This window comes from Heterodontus francisci, chromosome 44 (assembly GCF_036365525.1).
Source record: "Heterodontus francisci isolate sHetFra1 chromosome 44, sHetFra1.hap1, whole genome shotgun sequence".
Lineage (NCBI taxonomy): Eukaryota > Metazoa > Chordata > Chondrichthyes > Heterodontiformes > Heterodontidae > Heterodontus > Heterodontus francisci.
This window is the reverse complement of record NC_090414.1, coordinates 15589548-15611847: the sequence shown is the minus strand read 5'-3', so window position 1 is coordinate 15611847 and position 22300 is coordinate 15589548. Positions and strand designations below refer to the sequence as shown.

At 50.4% G+C, this 22300-nt stretch overlaps 1 protein-coding gene across 1 annotated transcript in view; it reads right to left on the bottom strand.

Annotated features, from left to right (window-relative positions):
• The window catches only part of LOC137355980 (WD repeat-containing protein 26-like), a 44106-nt gene extending 24933 nt beyond the window's left edge, over positions 1-19173 (bottom strand). The window contains exons 1-5 of the mRNA XM_068021683.1: positions 18683-19173; positions 6490-6589; positions 5080-5136; positions 3728-3864; positions 504-601 (exon numbers count right to left, since the gene is read on the bottom strand). Of these exons, the coding sequence (XP_067877784.1) occupies positions 504-601; positions 3728-3864; positions 5080-5136; positions 6490-6589; positions 18683-18927 (637 nt within the window). The 5' untranslated portion in view covers positions 18928-19173. The remainder of the gene's footprint in view (positions 1-503; positions 602-3727; positions 3865-5079; positions 5137-6489; positions 6590-18682) is intronic.
• Between the last annotated feature and the right edge of the window lie 3127 nt (positions 19174-22300).

Below are 22300 nucleotides of genomic sequence, written 5' to 3'. Positions count from 1 at the left end.
AAGAAAAAAAAAAAAAACAGGGTTAGATAGAGAGTAAAGTTCCCTCTAAACAAAAAGAAAAAAAAAAACGGGGTTAGATATAGAGTAAAGCTCCCTCTACACTGTCCCCATCAAACACTCCCCAGGACAGGTACAGCACGGGGGTTAGATACAGAGTAAAGCTCCCTCTACACTGTCCCCATCAAACACTCCCAGGACAGGTACAGCACGAGGGTTAGATACAGAGTAAAGCTCCCTCTACACTGTCCCCGTCAAACACTCCCAGGACAGGTTCAGAAAAGAAAAAATGGGTTTGATACAGTTTCAGGCAGTGCCTCAGACCCAACTTGAGTAGATCAAAGCCCCTGGCACCAGGGCGTAAGTTTTTCCATTGCTATACCAGCGATCAGTCCCTCTGCGTGAGACTAATAATCCGTGCCAAATCCCATCCTCTGCCCAGTGGCCACCTCACACCTCAAGGAGAGCCAGGGAGACGAATAAGGAAGACATTTTGCAGGACTTACTATGAAGTTTGTCGAGAAGCTTGGTACGTGACATGTTGCCCTTTCCCTCCCATTCAGCCTTTGCTCGAAGATCATCTGCATCACTACACATCAGGTACCTGATCAGCAAGGCAAAGTGAATAGCCAGATATTACACCAAGTCCTGCATACATATCATGCACTTCCTGCCCACAACCTTTACTTCCAGTTGCCATGCATTTCCGACAATTCGCCCCATTGCCAATTGCATATCCCATTCCACTTTCCTATGTCAACTGTCACGGTGTAGTGGCAGGCTCCGACCTGTAGGGGGCTCAGTGGGACCCACTTTCTGAAATCTCTCTCCCAACTCTGTCGCCATCTTGTGTACAGAAGAACATATCCACTCACTCAGCACGGGTGACGCCACAGGCATTATTTATGGGACTCGTGGGTCAAACAGCAGGGTTTTATTTAGGTGAAGGACCACCTGGCAGTTTTCTGGTGCCCCCACCCCTCCCCACCCACACTATTGAGCCTCTGGTGCCCAAGGGTGCTGGCGTCCATCAGACGTTCCACGTATGACCGCAACAAAGAAAAGACTTGCATGTCAACCTTGCCTTTTATGACTGCAGGACGTTCCAAAGCGCTTTACAGCCAATGAAGTATTTCTGAAGGGTAGTCACTGTTGTAAATGGGAAGAGTGGTAGCCAATTTGTACACAAGCAGGATCCCACACACACAGCCAACGAGATAATGACCAAAGTATCTGTTTCTGAGATGGTGGTTGAGGTACAGATATTGGCTCCAGGTCATGGTGTGGGGAATCTCCCCTGCTCTTCTTCCAATATTCTTTTACACACCCGAGTGGGCAGAAGGGGGACCTCAGATTAACGTCTTAGGGGGTCAGGAAATAGGCTGTAGGACAACCGGCTCGCTCTCTCACGTGGCTGTCCGAGATGCAGAGACCAGCTACCTTGTTGGAGAGTTTCGCGGGGAACCCATACTTCACGGCTTTCTCTTCGCTCTGTGCAGTGGCTCTGTGGGTAACACTCCCCCATTCTGTGTCACGAGTGGTGCATTCGAGCCCCAACTGGAAAGACTTGAGCCCATAATCCAGGACAACCGCCCAGTGCCGGTGCGAAGCACTGTTGGAGGTGCCATCATTCGGAGGAGACATGTCTGCCCTCTCAGGTGGGAATAAATGGTATCAAGTCACCACTGGGAGCCGAGCAGGGGAGTTCACACTGATGCTCTGCCCAGTGCTTCTCTCTCAACTAACATTGCTAAATTAAATTCTCTGACCATCACTTTGCTGCTTGGTCTACTCTATTCATAGCTGAGGGGGAGTGGCTGATCGGCTGGGCCCTGACTGGCTCAGCATTGTTGTTCCTGCCGCAGTTCCTTACTCCCATCACCAGGGGCGTCACCATGGGAGTTTCTTTGCTTCCATTCTTGCCCAGGGTGCTGAGGCCGACTGGAGCATCCCTCAGTCACAGGAGACCGAAGTTGAGACCTTCTGCTCTGTGCAGCCAAGCGGGCTGCTGTTGTGTGGCTCAGAAAGCAGCCTTCCAAGGACTCGTTTCCCCCCACCTCCCTATCTCTGTAACCTCCTCCAGCCCCCACAACCCTCCGAGATCTCTGCCCTCCTCCAATTCCGCCCTCTTGATCATCCCCCGATTCCCATCGCTCCACCATTGGCGGCTTTGCCTTCAGCTGCCTGGGGGCCCTAAGCTCTGGAATTTCCCCCCCTCCCCTCCTTTAAGACGGTCCTTTGACCGAGCTTTTGGTCTCCTGTGCTAATACCTCCTTATGTGGCTCGGTGTTAAATTTTACCTGATAACGCCCTGTGAAGCACCTGGGGGTGTTTCACAACTTTAAAGACGCTATATAAATGTAAGTTTTGTTTCAGTCCCACTTCCTTCTTTCTCCACACTCTTTTTAAAAAAAAAAAGGAATACGGTTTAAAAATATTCTTCATGTAAAATCTCAGTTGTAGTTGCTGATTTCCGGTTGTGCAGGAAGACAGGAACAGGAGGAGGCCATTCAGCCCCTCGAGGCTGTTCCACTATTCAGTCAGATCACAGCTCCCCAGTGTCCTTAATACCCAGGCACCCAGGACAATGGGCACCAGAGCCTTGTCTGAACTGCAGCACGGGTCAGCAACAATGGCGGGTGTTGTCGTAACTACATCTGTGATGAGCCGCAGTCTCTTGGATGGGCAGTTGTATTATTTTACAGTTTAAGGTTAACTGCTGCCATTTACACAAATTGGGGCCCTTCCCAACTGAACTGTTCACGTGCCTGACAACCACCAAGAACTCTCACAGAGGTTACCCTATACTGCGCTGTTGGGTGTCTGTGGCCACACACAATGACGGGATGGGGACGGGTGGGTGACTGTGGTTTTGCATCATCCTGCCAATGGTGCTGCTAGATTGCAGCAATCTTCTGTTTATCTATTATCTAAATAAGTTTGCTAATAATCCAAGTCTCAAACGTATTGACTGATTGTTCTGAGAAGGGAACTGAGGTAACACGGGGTAACTTGAGCAGCTGAGAAACAACACCTAAAACGGACAATCTGGTGATCAGCACCTTGCTGTTTGTGGGATCTTGCTGTGTGTAAATTAGTCGCTGCATTCCCTACATTACAGCAGTGACTACACTTCAGAAAGTACTGCATTGGCTGTGAAGCACTTTGGGACGTCGTGAGGTTGTAAAAGACGCTATGGAAATGCAAGTCTTTTTATTCTGAAAGTTTTGTTAACCGTTTATCGTCCTTGGTAGAGTAGCGAACACTTACCTAAGCAACAGAGCTAGCGGAGATAGTCTTCTGGTCACAGGATGTTAGATCACTCTCAAGGTGAGTCCTAAGATACAGAAGCTGAAAAATGCAGAAAGGCAGAGTAGAAAAGACCCAGAAAGACAGCGGGGAGAGCTTTCCCCTGCTCTTCTTCCAATAGCAGCCAAGGGATCTTTAACATCCACCTGTGAGGGCAGATAGGGTTTAACATCCGAAAGATAGCACCTCCGGCAGTGCAGCACTCCCTCTGTACTGCACTGGGAGAGTCAGCTTGGATTATGGGCTTCAGTTTCTGGAGTCGGGTTCGAACCCACAATCTACTAAGACGTAGAGTGAAACCATGTCTGGATCTCATGTACAAGTGCTGACTAAATGCCCTGTGACTGGTTGTAACCAGGCATGGATTGCTTACAGAATTCCCGAGCAACCCCCCCCCCCGACATTTCCCCCTTTCACTCACCCGCTCAGAGCGTGGATCCGATCGGTGTTGTACTTCAGTGGCGTCAGCTCGAACCGGAGCACCTGCAGGGCTTCCAGCACCTTCCCATCGTCCAGGAATTCCAGGTATTTCTGCTCCAGCAGCAGGAACTTCATGCGCTGCGCAGAAAGCACCAAGGCGTTAAAGGGGCCCCCGCTACCGCAGGAGCCGCGGCGGAACTGCAGCCGCGGGCCGCGAGGCAAGGACGCTGGCAAGTAAAGAGGCCGAGCGCTCCGATGGTTAACTCTGACCCACAGCCTGCACTTGACTAGCTGATCTCAGCCAGGGTGGGGGTCCTATCCAGTGAGACGCCGGGCAAGGGCAGGAACAGACAAGGTTGCGATGCCCCCTTGGTCAAGTGGCCTGTCGACACTCCCCTTGCTGCACCACATTTGATGAATAATTACTGGGGAGCAAGGCGCCAGACAGAAAATGCTCACCTATGTAATCCCAGCATCAATGCTTTTTTTCCTAAATGGGAATTGGGGGGGGGTTTGCGGGTAGAAGGGGGAGGGGGAGACACAGAGACAGGGACACAGCTAGGCCAACAGGTGTCCAGAGGCACATGAACAGCAAGGGCATACCCACACTGCTACTGTTATACAGGAGGCCTCCTCCTACTTAACTGTGCAGCTTATATCTCCCCCCCTCCCCCCCCCCCGCCACTTCCCGTCACCTTGCAGACCCTCCTGCGTGAACACCAAGATAATTCCTCACGCACACTTCTCCAAGACCTTCCCACAAATAACTTCCGGATGCGCAAAAACGCGACTAGCACGTCAAGATCTTGGAGAGCGCGCGGAGGAGATAAACCAGGATGGTTCCCAGGGATGAGGGACTTCAGTTAATGTGGAGAGACTGGAAAAGCTGGGATTGTCCCTCTTCAGAGCACAGGCACACGGTGAGAGGGGCTCTGCCGAGGTCAGGCGCCATCCCGCGGCGGCCAACGTCTGCAGAGCACACGGTGCCGAGCAAGTGGAGGCAGGATGGTTGTACCGACGCAGGGAGGGCGCAAGGAAGGACAACGTGCCAACACAGCCCGAGAACAGAGCAGCTCTGCTGAAGACATGCCGGTGTCAGGCTCGCACGTGCACACACACCCCGGCTCACGGCCGCATCCTTGGCGCCAGCTCCCGTGCTCTCTCCGGGGGCGGCCCAAGGATCCTGGGCAGGTCGCGCACACTCGGGGTCGGGGGGGGGGGGGGGGGTGGGGAGGCAAATGCACGCTCACTTCTCCCGTCTCATTGGGGGATTGCATGTTAAACAGACTGCAGTCTCTATCGCCCAATGGCTTCCCTCCCCAACATCCCCCACCACCCCCCACTGCTCCTTACCACAATGGCCTGAGGCAAATGCACCAAGGTCTTGAGTTCAGTGAGGTCAGCCTCAGCCTGCAGGAAAGATAACACTGCAGTCAGCACACGCTGTCCATCCGCTCGGTCGCGTTACGCAGCCTTTCTAGGATGAATAAATGTGCCAATGTGCACGCCAAATGTCACACGCTCCCCTCTCAGACACTAACACATCGAGCAAAGGTTGATATATTTGGTCCTATTGTCACGTACTCGACCTGTGAACCGGAACTAAAGAACATGTGGAACAGCAGGAGGCCATTCAGCCCCTCGGGCCCTGCTCTGCCGTTTCAATTAGCTCATGGCTCATTTGATCCTCGACGCCATTTTCCCGCTTTTGATCCCTATCCCTTGGCGACCTTACCTGAAGAAAATCTACTGATCTCAGTCTCCTTACCCCTTCCGGACCCAGCCCCAGTAAGCAGCATGGAGGGACAAGGCAGAAACGGGAGGATGTCAGCACACTAGAAGGAAATCATTTCCTTCTGCATACTCCCAGGCTTGACATCGGGCAACCCCATGTACCGCAGATACGGAGTAAAGCTCTACACTGTCCTCATCAAACACTCCCAGGACAGGTGCAGCACAGGGGCGAGATACAGAGTAAAGCTCCCTCTACACTGTCCCCATCAAACACTCCCAGGACAGGTACAGCACGGGGGTTAGATACAGAGTAAAGCTCCCTCTACACTGTCCCCATCAAACACTCCCAGGACAGGTACAGCACGGGGGTTAGATACAGAGTAAAGCTCCCTCTACACTGTCCCCATCAAACACTCCCAGGACAGGTACAGCACAGGGTTAGATACAGAGTAAAGCTCCCTCTACACTGTCCCAGCAAACACTCCCAGGACAGGGACAGCACGGGGGTTAGATACAGAGTAAAGCTCCCTCTACACTGTCCCCATCAAACACTGCCAAGTACTCACAAGCGAGTCGCCAACAGGAAGTTAGGAGTTGTGGGGCCCCAGGGAGTGGGGAATGGGTCAGGATTTTCAGAGTGTCTTCGGGAGGTTAACAGTATCAGGGGGCCCCTTGGAAGGGGGGTGGGGGGGGGGGGGGGGGGGGGGAGGGGGCGGTGTTAGGAGATACGGGGATTCCTCAGGAAGTGTGGGGCGGGTTGGGAAATTCGCCTCTGTACATTTCACCTTTGCTTTGTTGCCTGTATTATCTCCCGTTTCTACCTTGAGCACAACAGAAACGGCAATGGAAGACTTTGGTAATGGGACAAGCTGATCGCTTAATGCCAGCAAGCTCGGCAAACCCTCGAAGGGCCAGAGAAACCCGAGCCCACAACCTTCCAAAGTTGTGCCACCTGGGCCCCGAGTACATTCGACCCCCGTTTATTCGAAATGGAAGAGCAGACAGCGGGCGAGCGGAAGCTGCGGTTACCTTTTCCCAGTCGCCCTCGGTCACGTGGTTGCGGAATTTGGTGGCGGATGGATGTTCCAGGCTGCATCCCGTCTCCTGCATCAGCTGCTCGACCGTTTGGCTGCACAGCGTGGGAAAGAACAAGCGGGTGAGTCCGGGTGTTGGGGGGGCGCAGAATAACCCAATAACCTGGACGCGACTCAGCGCCTGCACCCCATCCGCGAAGCCCACAAACCACCCTCGCCCTCGAGTCAGAATGTTGTGGGCTAGAGTCCCACTCCAGAGCCTTGAGCCCATAACCCAGGCCGACACCCCTAGTGCAACACCGCTCCGCCTCCTCCCACCCCCTCTCCATCTCACCCCCACCATCTCCTTCTCTTCATTTCTCCCTCATGTGTTTATCCAGCTTCCCCTTAAATGCATTGATACTATTCACCTCGACCACTCCCTGTGGTAGTGAGAACTGTGCACAGCACTCCAAGTGCGGTCTAACCCAAGTTTAACATAACCTCAGCTTTTCAATTCTATTCCTCGAGAAATAAGCCTCTGCGCTTTGCTTGAACATTTACGTCCTTATTAACCTGCTCTGCTGCTTCATCAGACAGGCTCCCTGGATTGGTCAGGCTTGACAGATCCGCCCTGCACATCCGTCCTTCCAGGAGGAATCGGCTAAACTGAACTTTATGGATTTGCACTTTTTGAGTTTAAAAAAAAATCAAGAGAGCTGGGTGAACCTCACTGTACAAAAACCAAGTTGGAAAAGAAGAGTTTAATCAAGATTAGGGTGTGGGACACAGTACTGGAGGGTGTGACTGAAGCAGGGAGGTCCTGTCATAGACTGCAGAGGTAGTCAAAGGAAAGGCGGATTTGGAAACGGGAGAGACAATGGGATTGGTATCCTTCTTGTGTGAAGGACAGGGCAGCCTGCTTTCTCGCTGTGGCCTCTGTTTAAGAATTACTTGACTTTTCCTTAGCAACCTTTTACAAATCTGTGCTCGCTGACCTACATTGGCTCCCAGGCCAGCAACAGGCCCGTCTTAAAATATTCATTCTTGTTTACAAATCCCTCCATGACCTCGCCCCCTCCCTATCTCTGTCATCTCCTCCAACCCTCCGAGATCTCTGCCCTCCTCCAATTCCGGTCTCTCGAGCATCCCCCGATTCCCATCGCTCCGCTATTGGCTGCCGTGCCTTCAGCTGCCTGGGGCCCTAAGCTCTGGAATTCCCTCCCTAAACCTCTCCCCCCCCCACCCCCCCCCCCCCTCTCTCTCTCGCTCTCCTCCTTTAAGACGCTCCTTAAAACCGACCTCTTTGACCGAGCTTCTGGTCACCTGTCCCTAATATCTCCTTATGTGGCTCGGGGTCAAATGGTGTTTGGTTACTTTCCTGTGAAGCACTCTGGGATGCTTTACCACATTAAACATGCTATATCAATGCAGACTGTCGAAGGGGGAGAGGCACCTCAGTTCGAAAGAGCGAGTGAGAGGAGGACACAGGGATAGGGTGAAGGACAGTGGGCATGCAGTGTAAGAGATGTGAAAGAATTGACAGAGCGGGAAGTCACATCACCTCGGACAACTGTCCACAACCATGTACAAGGCTCTCCTTCAGACGCTGTACTGTTCAGGCAGGTTCAGCAACTCTTTCACTGTCCCTGATTGGAGAGCAGAGCAGAAACTGATCTCTAAACCCAGCAGGTAGCATATGAAACCTTCAAAGCTGTTCTGTTTAATTTGCTTTCAAGTTCCAACACATTCGCAACCCTACAGAATCTAATCCCCACCCCCCCCCCCACAGAGGAGCGCCCAACCATCTGTTCGTGTGCAGCTCCCTGATATGCCTTCCTGTTCTAAAGCCAGCCCCAAGCGGGACACAGCTGGATCGAGCCATATGTTGGGAGGCGATTATTAATTTTCCAACACAAGGAGTGCCCACACGTATGAGCAGTTCAGGATTTGCCCATGGAGCCCCCGGGAGGGGTGTGCCTGTATCACTGACCCATTTAACTGCACATATCGCCACTGACACCAATTAGCTGTTCAGACTGAAGATGCGTCCAATCGGTTAAGAGCAACCTGTATGGCTATGGCACTTTCAACACAGACACAACCCAACACTCATAACAGTATTACTGCCTGTAACCAGAGATACATAGTCACTGTCTTGTTCAATATCACTCAATTGGCATGATTTATTTCAGTCATAAGGACAAGAGAGTTCTCAAGGCCGAGTCGCGACACACGCACACTCGAATAAATAACCAGCTGATGTTTGTCTGTGACAGTACCACTCTACATACAGAGATCTCCCACTCATCCCCCCCAACCCTGGCCAGGAATGGATGGCTGCTGAAAGCCAAACTGTTCACCTCTTCCATCTGGCACAAGATGAAAGTCTGAGTGATATGAATTCAGAGGTGACCCGAAGCCCAGCGGACATGATCAGACTGTGAAACTGGCTAGAAAGTGAAAAGCAATTTGCAGCATTACGCGGTCACTCAGTCGCGCGCCTGGGAATGTGTCACGCTGAGAGGGGTGGAAAACGGGGGTCTGGGACTGGTGTTAAGCCCTCACCTTACCTCCACTGATCGGTGAGGTGGAATTACCATTCAGTATGGCACCGGAAGCAAAGGGGCACCAGATCAGTGCCAGTGGCCTGGCTGACCCCCAATATTCCTCATTGATGCCAGGATCGGAATGCAGCTGTGTCAATGGTAAATCAGAGTATTTTCCCTAATGGTGGGAAGCTAGGAACTGTGAAGGAGCAGAGAGATTTGGGGATCTAAGTACAGAAATCACAAAAAGCTCAGGGCACAAGACAATAATGCAGAAGACGAATGGAACATTGTATTCCTGCACTCTTGCAGTCAAGGCCAAAGGACATACGAACATATGAAGTAGAAGTAGGCCACTAGGTCCTTCAAGCCTGCTCCGCCATTCAATAAGTTCATGTCTGAACTGATTACTCCACATTTCCACCTACCCCCGATAACCTTTCACCCCCCTTGCTTATCAGGAATCTATCTACCTCTGCCTTAAAAATATTCAAAGACTCTGCTTCCACCGCCTTTTGAGGAAGAGAATTCCAAAGATTCACGACCCTCAGAAAAAATTTCTCCTCATCTCTGACTTAAATGGGCGACCCCTTATTTTTAAACAGTGACCCCTGGTTCTAGATTCTCTCACAAGGGGAAACATCCTTTCCACATCCACCCTGTCAAGACCCCCTCAGGACCTTGTATGTTTCGATCAAGTTGCCTCTTACTCTTCTAAATTCCAACGGATACAAGCCTAGCCTGTCCAATCTTTCCTTATAAGACAGCCTGCCCATTCCTGGTATCAGTCTAGTAAACCTTCTCTGTACTGCCTCCAACGTATTTACATCTTTCCTTAAATCAGCGGACCAGTACTCCAGATGTGGTCTCACCAATGCCCTGTATAACTGAAGCATAACCTCCCTACTTTTCTATTCAATTCCCCTCGCAATAAACGATAACATTCTATTAGCTTTCCTAATTACGTGCTGTACCTGCATACTAACCTTTTGCGATTCATGCACTAGGACACCCAGATCCCTCTGCATCTCGGAGCTCTGCAATCTCTCACCATTTAGATAATATGCTTCTTTTTTATTCTTCCCGCTAAAGTAGACAAATACACACCTTCCCACATTATACTTTTGGCCAGGTCTTTGCCCACTCACTTAACCTATCTATATCCCTTTGTAGCCCCTTATGTCCTCTTCACAACTTACTTTCCGACCTATCTTTGTGTCATCAGCAAATTTAGCAACCATACCTTTGGTCCCTTCATCCAAGTCATTTATATAAATTGTAAAAGATGGAGGCCCCAGCACAGATCCTTGTGGCACACTACTTGTTACATCTTGCCAACCGGAAAATGACTCATTTATGCCTACTGTTTCCTGTTAGCTAGCCAATCTTCTATCCATGCCAATATGTTGCCCCCTAAACCATGAGCTTTTAAATTTTGCAATAACCTTTAATGTGGGACCTTATCAAATGCCTTCTGGTAATCTAAGTACAATACATCCACAGCAAATGTAATTCCCTCAAAGAACTCCAATAAATTGGTTGAACATGATTTCCCTTTCATAAAACCATGTTGACTCTGCCTGATTGCCTTGAATTTTACTAAATGCGTCTTTAATAATAGCTTCTAACATTTTCCCTAAGACAGATGTTAAGCTCACTGGCCTGTAGTTTCCTGTTTTCTGTCTCCCTCCCTTTTTGAATAAAGTAGTTACATTTGCTATTTTCCAATCTAACGGAACCTTCCCTGAATCTAGGGAATTTTGGAAAATTAAAACCAACGCATCAACTATCTCACTAGCCACTTCTTTTAACACCCGAGGATGAGGTCCATCAGCACCTGGGAACTTGTCAGCCCGCAACTCCAACAATTTGTTCAGTACTACTTCCCTGGTGATTGTAATTTTCTTGAGTTCCTCCGTCCCTTCCATTTCCTGACTTACAGCTAATACTGGGATGTTGCTTGTATCCTCTATAGTGAAGACTGATGCAAAATATCAGTACAATTCATCTGCTATCTCTTTATTATCCATTATTAATTCCCCAGACTCACTTTCTTACAGGACCAATGCTCACTTTGTTAACTTTTTAAAAAATATCTATAGAAACTCTTACCATCTGTCTTCATATTTCTAGCTCGCTTTCTCATACTCTAATTTTACCTGCCTTATCAATCTTTTTGTCATTCTTTGCTTTTTAAAAAATATTCTGTCCTATCTTCTGACCTGCCTCCCATCTTTGCGCAATTATAGGCTTTCTCTTTAAGTTTGATACTATCTTTAACTGTTTTAGTTCACCACGGATGGCGGTTCCCACCCTTGGAAATTTTCTTTCTCGTTGCAATGTATCTATTCCGTGTACTCTGAAATATCCCCTTAAATGTCTGCCACTGCATCTCTACTGATCTATCCCTTAACCTAATTTGCCAGTTAACTTTAGCTAGCTCTGCTTTCATGCCCTCATAATTGCCCTTATTTAAGTTTAAAATACCAATCTTGGACCCACTCTTCTCTCCCTCAAATTGAATGTAAAATTCAATCATATTATGATTGCTGCTACCTAGGGGCACCTTAACTATGAGGTCATTAATTAATCCTATCTCGGTGCATAATACCATGTCTAGTATAGCCTGCTCTCTGGTTGGCTCCAGAATGTATTGTTCCAAGAAATTTATCCCGAAAACATTCTATGTACTCCTGATCTAGACTACCTCTGCCCATCTGACTTTTCCAGTCTATATGTAGGTTAAAATCCCCCATAATTATCGCTGTACCTTTTTAACAAGCCGCCATTATTTCTTCCTTTATATCCCGTCCTAAGTGTGGTTAATGTTAGGTGGCCTGTACACCACTCCCACAAATGACTTCTTGCCTTTATGATTTCTCATCTCCACCCAAATTGCTTCTACATCCTGGTCTCCTGAACTCTCTCTATTGCGCTAATACCATCATTAATTAACAGAGCTACACATCCACCTTTTCCTAGCTTCCTGTCCTTCCTAAATGCCATGTACCCTTCAATATTCAGGTCCCAATCTATGCCGTCCTGCAGCCATGTCCACTGTAAAGGAGTGAAAGTTATGTTAAAGTTAAAAGGAGCGCTCGTCACAACCCATCTGGAATCCGGCGTTCTGCTCTCGACACTGCACCATGGTTATGGATCGGGTAAATGGGAGTTGTGATATAGGGGGAGGTGGTGGCATAATGGTAATATCACTGGACTAGTAAGCCAGAGGTCCAGGTTAATGCTTTGGGGACATGGGTTCAAATCCCACCACGGCAGACGGTGAAATTTGAATGGGGCGGCACAGTGGCGCAGTGGTTAGCACCACAGCCTCACAGCTCCAGCGACCTGGGTTCAATTCTGGGTACTGCCTGTGCGGAGTTTGCAAGTTCTCCCTATGACCGCGTGGGTTTCGGCCGGGTACTCCGGTTTCCTCCCACAGCCAAAGACGTGCAGGTTGATAGGTAAATTGGCCATTGTAAATTGCCCCTAGTGTAGGTAGGTGGTAGCAGAATGGTGGGGATGTGGTAGAGAATATGGGATTAATGTACGATTAATATAAATGGGTGGTTGTTGGTCGGCACAGACTCGGTGGGCTGAAGGGCCTGTTTCAGTGCTGTATCTCTAAATAAAATAAAAAGTTCAGCCATGATCGAAATGAATGGTGGAACAGACTCAAGGGGCTGAATGGCCTCCGGCTTCCTCTGCAAAGTATGCCAGCTGGCCCATCCCATCAGCTCCAGTCACCCACCCAAATGAGTCCACAAGTAGCCAACAGGGCAGATCGTCTGCTGGCTTAGCCCACGGGATGGCGGCTGTGCGAAATGGGGAACGTATCTGAAGCGGCCGACGAGTGCCAGCTTGGCTCAGGCCAGTCGCACTGGGTAAGGCGGCGGCAGCAGCTTTGGGTCCCGCGACGGGGCTCGAACCCATAATCTTTCAAACGAGATGCTGAATGGAGGCTCAATCTGTCCTCTCGGATGGACGTCAACAATCTCATTTCAACGTTTGGGAGAAGAGCAGGAGAGTTCTCCCCTGGGGCCCAAACAATGCCGTCAAAAACCAAAATAACCGGTCATTTATTTCATTGCCGATTGTGGGACCTTGCTGGTATGGAATGGTTGACTCTATTTAGTGAATGGTTCATGATCTTTGCAGACATTTAGACATAGTCAGGAGGCCATTCGAGCCATCGTCTCTATGATGGCTCTTTGAAAGAGCTATCCAATTAATCCCACTCATCTCATACAATACAGGTGCTGCATTTATATAGCGTCTTACGTCCTCCCATCACCTAAAGTGCTTCACAATTCTTTATTCTAGAAGCAGGCTCGTTATTTAAATCAATGCAGCAGTCATTTTGTGCGCAACCAGATCCCATCAACTGCAACGAAGTAAACCGGTTTTCGTGACGTTGGTTAAGGGATGAGCACTGGCCCATGGCCCTGGGGAGAACTGAATTGTTCTGCTTGGAATAGTGGTTGTGGGATCGGTTATGTGCACCTGAGAGGGGCTGACAGGACCACTGTTTAATGTCCCATCTGAACTCTGACAGTGTAGATGATCTGCTCATCATCACTTTGCTGTTTGTGGGATCTTGCTGTGCGCAAATTGGTTGTCGCGCTTCCTGCATTCTAACTTCAAGAATTGGCTGCAAAGCTCTTTGGGACACAATTTCTTCATTTGAACTCGTTCATGGGATGTGGGCGGCACTGGCAAGGGTAGCATTTATTGCCCACCCCTAAAGAACACAATCCTTGCCCCAGTCGGTGCAAAGCTCATTGCCCCCACCCAACCCCCCCCCTGACTGAATGAAGTCAGAACAAGGGGGCAGAACCTTAAAATTAGAGCCAGGGATGCTGTCAGGAAACACTTCTTCACACAAAAGGGAGTGGAAATCTGCAACTCTCTCCCCCAAAAAAGCTGTCGAGGCTGGGGTCAACTGAAAATTTCAAATCTGAGATTGATAGTATTTTTTTGGGTAAGGGGATTAATCGTTACGTAACCAACTGAACAGGCCCGTGAGGTTGAAAGGTCGCCCCCTGATTCTAAGCTCCCTGCTCTCACAATTAAACAAAAGTCAAAAATCAATGATCTGACTGAAGCATAAAGGAATCCAACAAGGATCTAAGCGGGATCCTCTCTCAGTTCATGTGCCCAGAGGAGATTCGAATGAAGTCATCAAAAAAAAAAAGAGTTTGGTTTTAATTTTTTGGGACCAAAATAGAATAGATAAATACGGAATTCAATGCGGCAGTGATCCTCTTGGAGAAGTCAATCCTGGGCTAAATGACCCAGGCCCCATTCTCACCGTGGGTCAGCGTTGCCATGGAAACTGGGAGCTACAGTGAGGGAGGAATCGAGGCGGGTTTTTGTAGACAGCTGGGAGCGACACAGGCAGGTTTCCAATTTCAGGGCTCAGACAGCAGCCATGTAAACTTGACATCAGACCTCAACTAAACGTCTGCCTTAGTTACCAAGTTACCTCACATACAAAGACCACATTTTCCTCTGTGGCAGTTTCTGGGCCCGGTATCGTTTGACCTCTGAGTCAGTACGATGCAGGTTTGAGTCCCACTCCACAGACCTGAGCACATAATCCAGTATGACACCTCCAGTGCAGTTCTGCAGGAGCACCGCACTGTCGGAGGTGCCGTCTTTCCTATATGTTAAACCCGAGGCCCCGTCTGCCCTCTTAGGTGGAAGAGCAGGGGACGGGGTGGGGAAAGAGTTCTCCCCAGGCCCAATATTCTTCTGTCAACTGACACTGCCAAAACAGGTTACCCTGTCATCATCACACTGCCGCTTGTGGGATCTTGCTGTGCACAAATTGACTGCCATGTTTTCTACATAACAGCGACTACACGTCAGAAAATGTACTTAATTGGCTTGATTGTGTTTTGTGATGGCCCAAAGTCAGAAAAGGAGCAGAGGGGCTTAATGTCGAGGGGGAGGAGCAACAGTGTCGAGGGGGCGGGGTAATTCGGAGCCAGAACGAGGGAATTCAGGAATTTCTGGACCAGGCAGTTGAAGACACAGCCACCAATGGCACTGGAAGACGGATGGGCTGGTTGACCACTGTAAAGGTCAAGAGGAAAGGAACTCAGGGTCAGCCCAGCCCTTGGACGCAGGTGAATCACTGACCCAAACACTCAAATCCAAAAGGGGTTTACACCCCAAATCATCCGATAGAAAGGGGATCAGTCCTGACACTCTCATACAAAGGGGGAATCCCGGCCCCAACCCCCAAATGCATAGGAACATACAAATTTTTTTTTTATTCATTCATGGGATGTGGGCATCACTGGCTAGGCCAGCATTTATTGCCAATCCCTAATTGCCCTTGAGAAGGTGGTGGTGAGCTGCCTTCTTGAACCGCTGCAGTCCATTTGAGGTAGGTAGACCCACAGTGCTGTTAGGAAGGGAGTTCCAGGATTTTGACCCAGCGACTGTGAAGGAACGGCCGATATAGTTCCAAGTCAGGATGGTGTGTGGCTTGGAGGGGAACTTGCAGGTGATGGCGTTCCCATGTATTTGCTGCCCTAGTCCTTCTAGTTGGTAGAGGTCGCGGGTTCGGAAGGTGCTGTCTAAGGAGTCTTGGTGCATTGCTGCAGTGCATCTTGTAGATGGTACACACTGTTGCCACTGTGCTTCGGTGGTGGAGGGAGTGAATGTTTGTAGATGGGGTGCCAATCAAGCGGGCTGCTTTGTCCTGGATGGTGTTGAGCTTCTTGAGTGTTGTTGGAGCTGCACCCATCCAGGCAAGTGGAGAGTATTCCATCACACTCCTGACTTGTGCCTTGTAGATGGTGGACAGGCTTTGGGGAGTCAGGAGGTGAGTTACTCGCCTCAGGATTTCTAGCCTCTGACCTGCTCTTGTAGCCACTGTATTCATATGGCTACTGCAGTTCAGTTTCTGGACAATGGTAACTCCTAGGATGTTGATAGTGAGGGATTCAGCGATGGTAATGCCGTTGAATCTCAAGGGGAGATGGTTAGATTCTCTCTTGTTGGAGATGGTCATTGCCTGGCACTTGTGTGGTGCGAATGTTACTTGCCACTTATCAGCCCAAGCCTGGATATTGTCCAGGTCTTGCTGAATTTCTACACGGACTGCTTCAGTCGCGAATGGTGCTGAACATTGTGCAATCATCAGCGAACATCCCCACTTCTGACCTTATGATCGAAAGGAGGTCATTAATGAAGCAGCTGAAGATGGTTGGGCCGAGGACACTACCCTGAGGTACTCCTGCAGTGATGTCCTGGAGCTCAGATGATTGACCTCCAACAACCACAACCATCTTCCTTTGCGCTCGGTATGACTCCAACCAGCAGAGGGTTTTCCCCCTGATTCCCATTGATCTCAGTTTTGCGAGGGCTCCTTGATACCACACTCAGTCAAATGCTGCCTTGATGTCAAGGGCAGTCACTCTCACCTCACGAGTTCAGCTCTTTTGTCCATGTCTGAACCAAGGCTGTGATGAGGTCAGGAGCTGAGTGGCCCTGGCGGAACCCAAACTGAGCGTCACTGAGCAGGTTATTGCTAAGCAAGTGCTGCTTGATGGCACTGTTGATGACACCTTCCATCACTTTACTGATGATTGAGAGTAGGCTGATGGGGCGGTAATTGGCCGGGTTGGACTTGTCCTGCTTTTTGTGTACAGGACATACCTGGACAATTTTCCACATTGCAGGGTAGATGCCAGTGTTGTAGCTGTACTGGAACAGCTTGGCTAGGAGCAGGAGTAGGCCACTCGGCCCCTCGAGCCTCCTCCGCCGTTCAATAAGATTATGGCTGATCGGATTGTAACCCCAACTCCACATTCTCACCTGCCCCCAATAATATTTTACCCCCTTGCTGATCAAGAATCTATCTACCTCTGCTTTAAAAATATTCAAATTCTCTGCTTCCACCGCTGATTGAGGAAGAGAATTCCAAAGACTCACGAGCCTCAGAGAAAAACATTTCTCCTCATCTCTGTCTTAAATGGGCAACCCTTATTTTTAAACAGTGACCCCTAGTTCTAGATACTCCCACAAGGGGAAACATCCTTTCCATATCCACCCAGTGAAGACCCTTCAGAATCTTACATGTTTCAATCAAGTCGCCTCTTACTCTTCTAAGCTCCAGCGGATACAAACCTAGCCTGTCTGACCTTTCCTCGTAAGCCCGCCCATTCCAGGTATTAGTCTAGTAAACCTTCTTTGAACTGCTTCCAACACATTTACATCATTCCTTAAATAAGGAGACTAATACTGTACACAGTACTCCAGATGTGCTCTCACCAATGCCCTGTATAACTGAAGCATAACCTCCCTACTTTTGTATTCAATTCCCCTTGCAATAAACAATAGTAACTTTCTGCGATTCATGCACGAGGACACCCAGATTCCTCTGCATTTCAGAGCTCTGCAATCTCTCACCATTTAGATAATTTGCTTCTTTGCTATTCTTCCTGCCAAAATGGACAACTTTGCATTTTCCCACATTATACTCCATCTGCCAGATCTTTGCCCACTCTAAATCCCTTTGTAACCTCCTTATGTCCTCTTCACAAGTTACTTTATAACCTATCTTTGTGTCATCAGCAAATTTAGCAACCATACCTTCGGTCCCTTCATCCAAGTCATTTATATAAATTGTAAAAAGTTGAGGCCCCAGCACAGATCCCTGTGGCACTCCACTCGTTACATCTTGCCAACCAGAAAAGGACCCATTTATGCCTATGCTCTGCAATGGGGGAGCCCGGCCCCCGACCCCAACCGCAAAGGGGGACCCCGACCCCCAAATACAAAGCGGGATCCCGACCCCCAAATACAAAGCGGGATCCCGACCCCCAAATACAAAGCGGGATCCCGACCCCCAAATACAAAGGGGGATCCCGACCCCCAAATACAAAGGGGGATCCCGACCCCCAAATACAAAGGGGGATCCCGACCCCCAAATACAAAGCGGGATCCCGACCCCCAAATACAAAGCGGGATCCCGACCCCCAAATACAAAGCGGGATCCCGACCCCCAAATACAAAGGGGGATCCCGACCCCCAAATACAAAGGGGGATCCCAGACCCCAAATACAAAGGGGGATCCCGGACCCCAAATACAAAGGGGGATCCCGGACCCCAAATACAAAGGGGGATCCCGACCCCCAAATACAAAGGGGGATCCCTAACACAAAGGGGGATCCCGACCCCCAAATACAAAGGGGATCCCTAACACAAAGGGGGATCCCGAACCCCAAATACAAAGGGGGATCCCGACCCCCAAATACAAAGGGGGATCCCGACCCCCAAATACAAAGGGGGATCCCAAACCCCAAATACAAAGGGGGATCCCAAACCCCAAATACAAAGGTGGATCCCAAACCCCAAATACAAAGGGGGATCCCAAACCCCAAATACAAAGGGGGATCCCAAACCCCAAATACAAAGGGGGATCCCTAACCCCAAATACAAAGGGGGATCCCAAACCCCAAATACAAAGGGGGATCCCAAACCCCAAATACAAAGGGGGATCCCAAACCCCAAATACAAAGGGGGATCCCAAACCCCAAATACAAAGGGGGATCCCAAACCCCAAATACAAAGGGGGATCCCAAACCCCAAATACAAAGGGGGGTTCCTCTCTCTCTCCCTCCTCCCCCGATCCCTGTTACCCACTTGAAGCCGAGGCCCCGGAGATGTTGGCCGATCAGCCGGATCACATCCTCGTCCGCCCGGGACAGCCGTTTCTTCTTGCGGCCGGTGCCGGGGTGAGTGTCGGGGACGCCGGCCTCCAGTTCCAGGCCCGGGCCGAGTCTCGGCCCCGGGCCGGTGTGAGGCAGCTGGCCGTTAGCGGCGGTGATGATGACGGGCTGTGCGCCGTTGGTGCTGGGCACGGGGGCCGGGGCCTGTTGCTGCTGCATGCTGAGCGGGGCGGCAGCGCCGGGACGGCGGCGGCGACGGCGGGGCCCGGGCCCGCTGGCGGACACTCGCTGCTTCTTCCTGGGAGGAGGGGTCGGCAGCGGCGGAGACGCTCCACCGGGCTCCGAGTCCGACGAAGAGGCCAGAGTGCTACGTGGGGCGGCGGCGGCGCTGATGAGAGGCCGCGGTCCGCAGCTCCCGGACTGGGCCCCGACTCGGCGTGTCGCGTCATCAAAACAACGCGCCGACGTCCCCCGCCCCCCCCGGCGCCACGACGTCATCCGCGCGGCGGCCGGTGACGTCACGGTCAAGCGATTACCTTGTGACGAATTTGGGACACGCCCCTCCCAATGACGTCACAAAAGCACTCCCCTCAGGTGATGTCACCGAAACATGTCCTTCTTGTGATGTCACCGTTGTAATGCTGTCTTGTGATGTCACCGAAACACGGCCCTCCTGTGATGTCATATGAACACGGCCCTCCTTCAACGTCACGGAATCACAGCCCTTTGACCCGTGACAGAGGAGGCTAAATTGACCACCTTAGCCATGCCCAGAAGTCCCAAGAAGAGGATGTCGGACCTGCCCGCTGCCCTCCACGCCAGCTGGCCTAAGTTTGGGTGCATGGGACAGAAGTGCTGCCAGAAATTGAGGATCAGCCTCCTTCAAGTAACGGAAGAGAGGCAGCATCCTCTCATACCCCACATATGTCAGCTATACAGGGTATTGGTGAACCCACATCTGGAGTACTGTTTACAGTATTGGTGAGACCACATTTGGAGTACTGTTTACAGTATTGGTGAGACCACATCTGGAGTACTGGTCCCCTTATTTAAGGAAGGATGTAAATGCGTTGGAGGCAGTACAGAGAAGGTTTACTCGACTAATACCTGGAATGGGCTGTTTTACGAGGAAAGATTGAACAGACTAGGCTTGTATCCGCTGGAGTTTAGAAGAGTAAGAGGCGACTTGATTGAAACATATAAGATTCTGAGGGGTCTTGACAGGGTGGATGTGGAAAGGATGTTTCCCCTTGTGGAGAGAATCTAGAACTAGGAGTCACTGTTTAAAAATAAGGGGTCGCCCATTTAAGATAGAGATGAGGAGAAATCTTTTCTCTCAGAGGGTCGTGAGTCTTTGGAACTCTCTTCCTCAAAAGGCGGTGGAAGCAGAGTCTTTGAATATTTTTAAAGCAGAGGTAGATAGATTCTTGATCAGCAAGGGGGTGAAATATTATCGGGGATAGGTGAGAATGTGGAGTTGGGGTTACAATCCGATCAGCCATAGTCTTATTGAATGGCAGAGGAGGCTCGAGGGGCCGAGTGGCCTACTCCTGCTCCTAGCCAAGCTGTTCCAGTACAGCTACAACACGGGCATTTTGCGGCAGAGGGAGATAGATTCTTGATCAGCAAGGGGGTGAAAGGTTATCGGGGGTAGGTGGGAATGTGGAGTAATCAGTTCAGCCATGAACTTACTGAATGGCGGAGCAGGCTCGAGTGGCCGAGTGGCCTACTCCTGCTGTTAATTTGTCTGTTCGTATGTATTTTATGTTCATGCAGGCCGCAATGCAAATGGGTAAGAGGGACACACTCGACAACCAGTTTCCGGGCAACCAGTCTCCAGGCAACCAATCATTGCACAGCATCACTGGGCAACCAGTCACCGGGCAACCGGTCATCGCACAGTGTCAATGGGCAACCAGTCACCAAGCAACTAGTTGCCGGGCAACCAGTTATTGTATAATATCACCCATGACCTGGCAACTAACCTCAGCAGAATCATTCATTGCACAATGAGGAACATCTACCATCCACTCCATTCTCTTTCACAATCACCATGCACCTAGCACCCAACACCCAACTCGCCCAACACCCAACTCACCCAACACCCAACTCACCCAGCACCCACTCCACTCATCACCCAACTCACCCAACACCCAACTCACCCAGCACCCACTCCACTCATCACCCAACTCACCCAACACCCAACTCACCCAGCACCCAACTCACCAGCACCCAGCCCACCCATCCCCCAACTCACCCAGCACCCAACTCACCCAGCACCCAGACCACCCAGCCCCCAAATCACCCAGCACCCAACTCACCCAGCACCCAGACCACTCTGCACTCAGCCCACCCAGCATCCAGCCCACCCAGCCCCCAACTCACCCAGCACCCAGCCCACCCAGCCCCCAACTCACCCAACACCCAACTCACCCAGCACCCAGACCACTCTGAACTCAGCCCACCCAGCACCCAGACCACTCTGCACTCAGCCCACCCAGCACCCAACCCACACAGCCCCCAACTCACCCAGCACCCAACTCGCCCAGCACCCAGACCACTCTGCACTCAGCCCACCCAGCACCCAACTCACGCAGCACCCAGGCCACTCTGCATTCAGCCCACCCAGCACCCAGCTCACCCATCCCCCAACTCACCCAGCACCCAACTCACCCAGCACCCAGACCACTCTGCACACAGCTCACCCTGAACTCTGCCCACCTAGCACTCTGCCCACCCAGCACCCAGCTCATCCAGCACCCAGCTCACCTAGCATCCAACTTACCTAGCACCCAGCACCCAGCTCACACAGTACCCAGACCAGCCAGCACCCAGCTCAGCCTGCACCCAACAGCCCCTCGAGCCTGTTCCATCATTCAATTTGATCATGGCTGATCTGTAGGTTAACCCCATCTACCCACGGTGGTTCTGTAACCCTGAATCCCTTCACCTAACAAAAATCTATCAAACTCAGGTTTGAAATTTCTAATTTACCCACAGGCTCCACAGCTTTTTTGGTGGGAGAGAGTTCCCGATTCCCACTCCCCTTTGTGTGAAGAAGTGCTTCCTGACATCACCCCTGAACGGCCCGGGCTCTACGTTTAAGGTTCTGCCCCCTTGTTCTGGACTCCCCCCACCAGAGGAAATAGTTTCTCTCTATCGACCCGATCGAATCCTTTAATCATCTTAAACCCCTCAATTAGAATCACCCCCTTAATCTTCTGCACTCGAGGGAATACAAGCCCAGTCTGTACAACCTGTCCTCGTAACTTAACCCTTTCAGCCCCGGTATCATTCTGGTGACTCTGCACTGCACCCTCTCCAAGGTTAATATATCCTTCCTGAGGTTCGGGGCCGAGAACTGAACACAGTTACTCCGGATGGGGTCTGACCAGAGCTTTATATAAACTGTAACATCACTTCCACCCCTTTGTATTCCAGCTCTCTTGAGATAAAGGCCACCATTCCATTAGACTTTTAAATTATTTTTTGTACCCGTCCATTAGCTTTTAGTGATTTTTTTGGACATGAACTCCTAAAGCTCTCTGCTTCTCCAAGTTCCTAGCTTCTCACTATTTAGAAAATATTATGA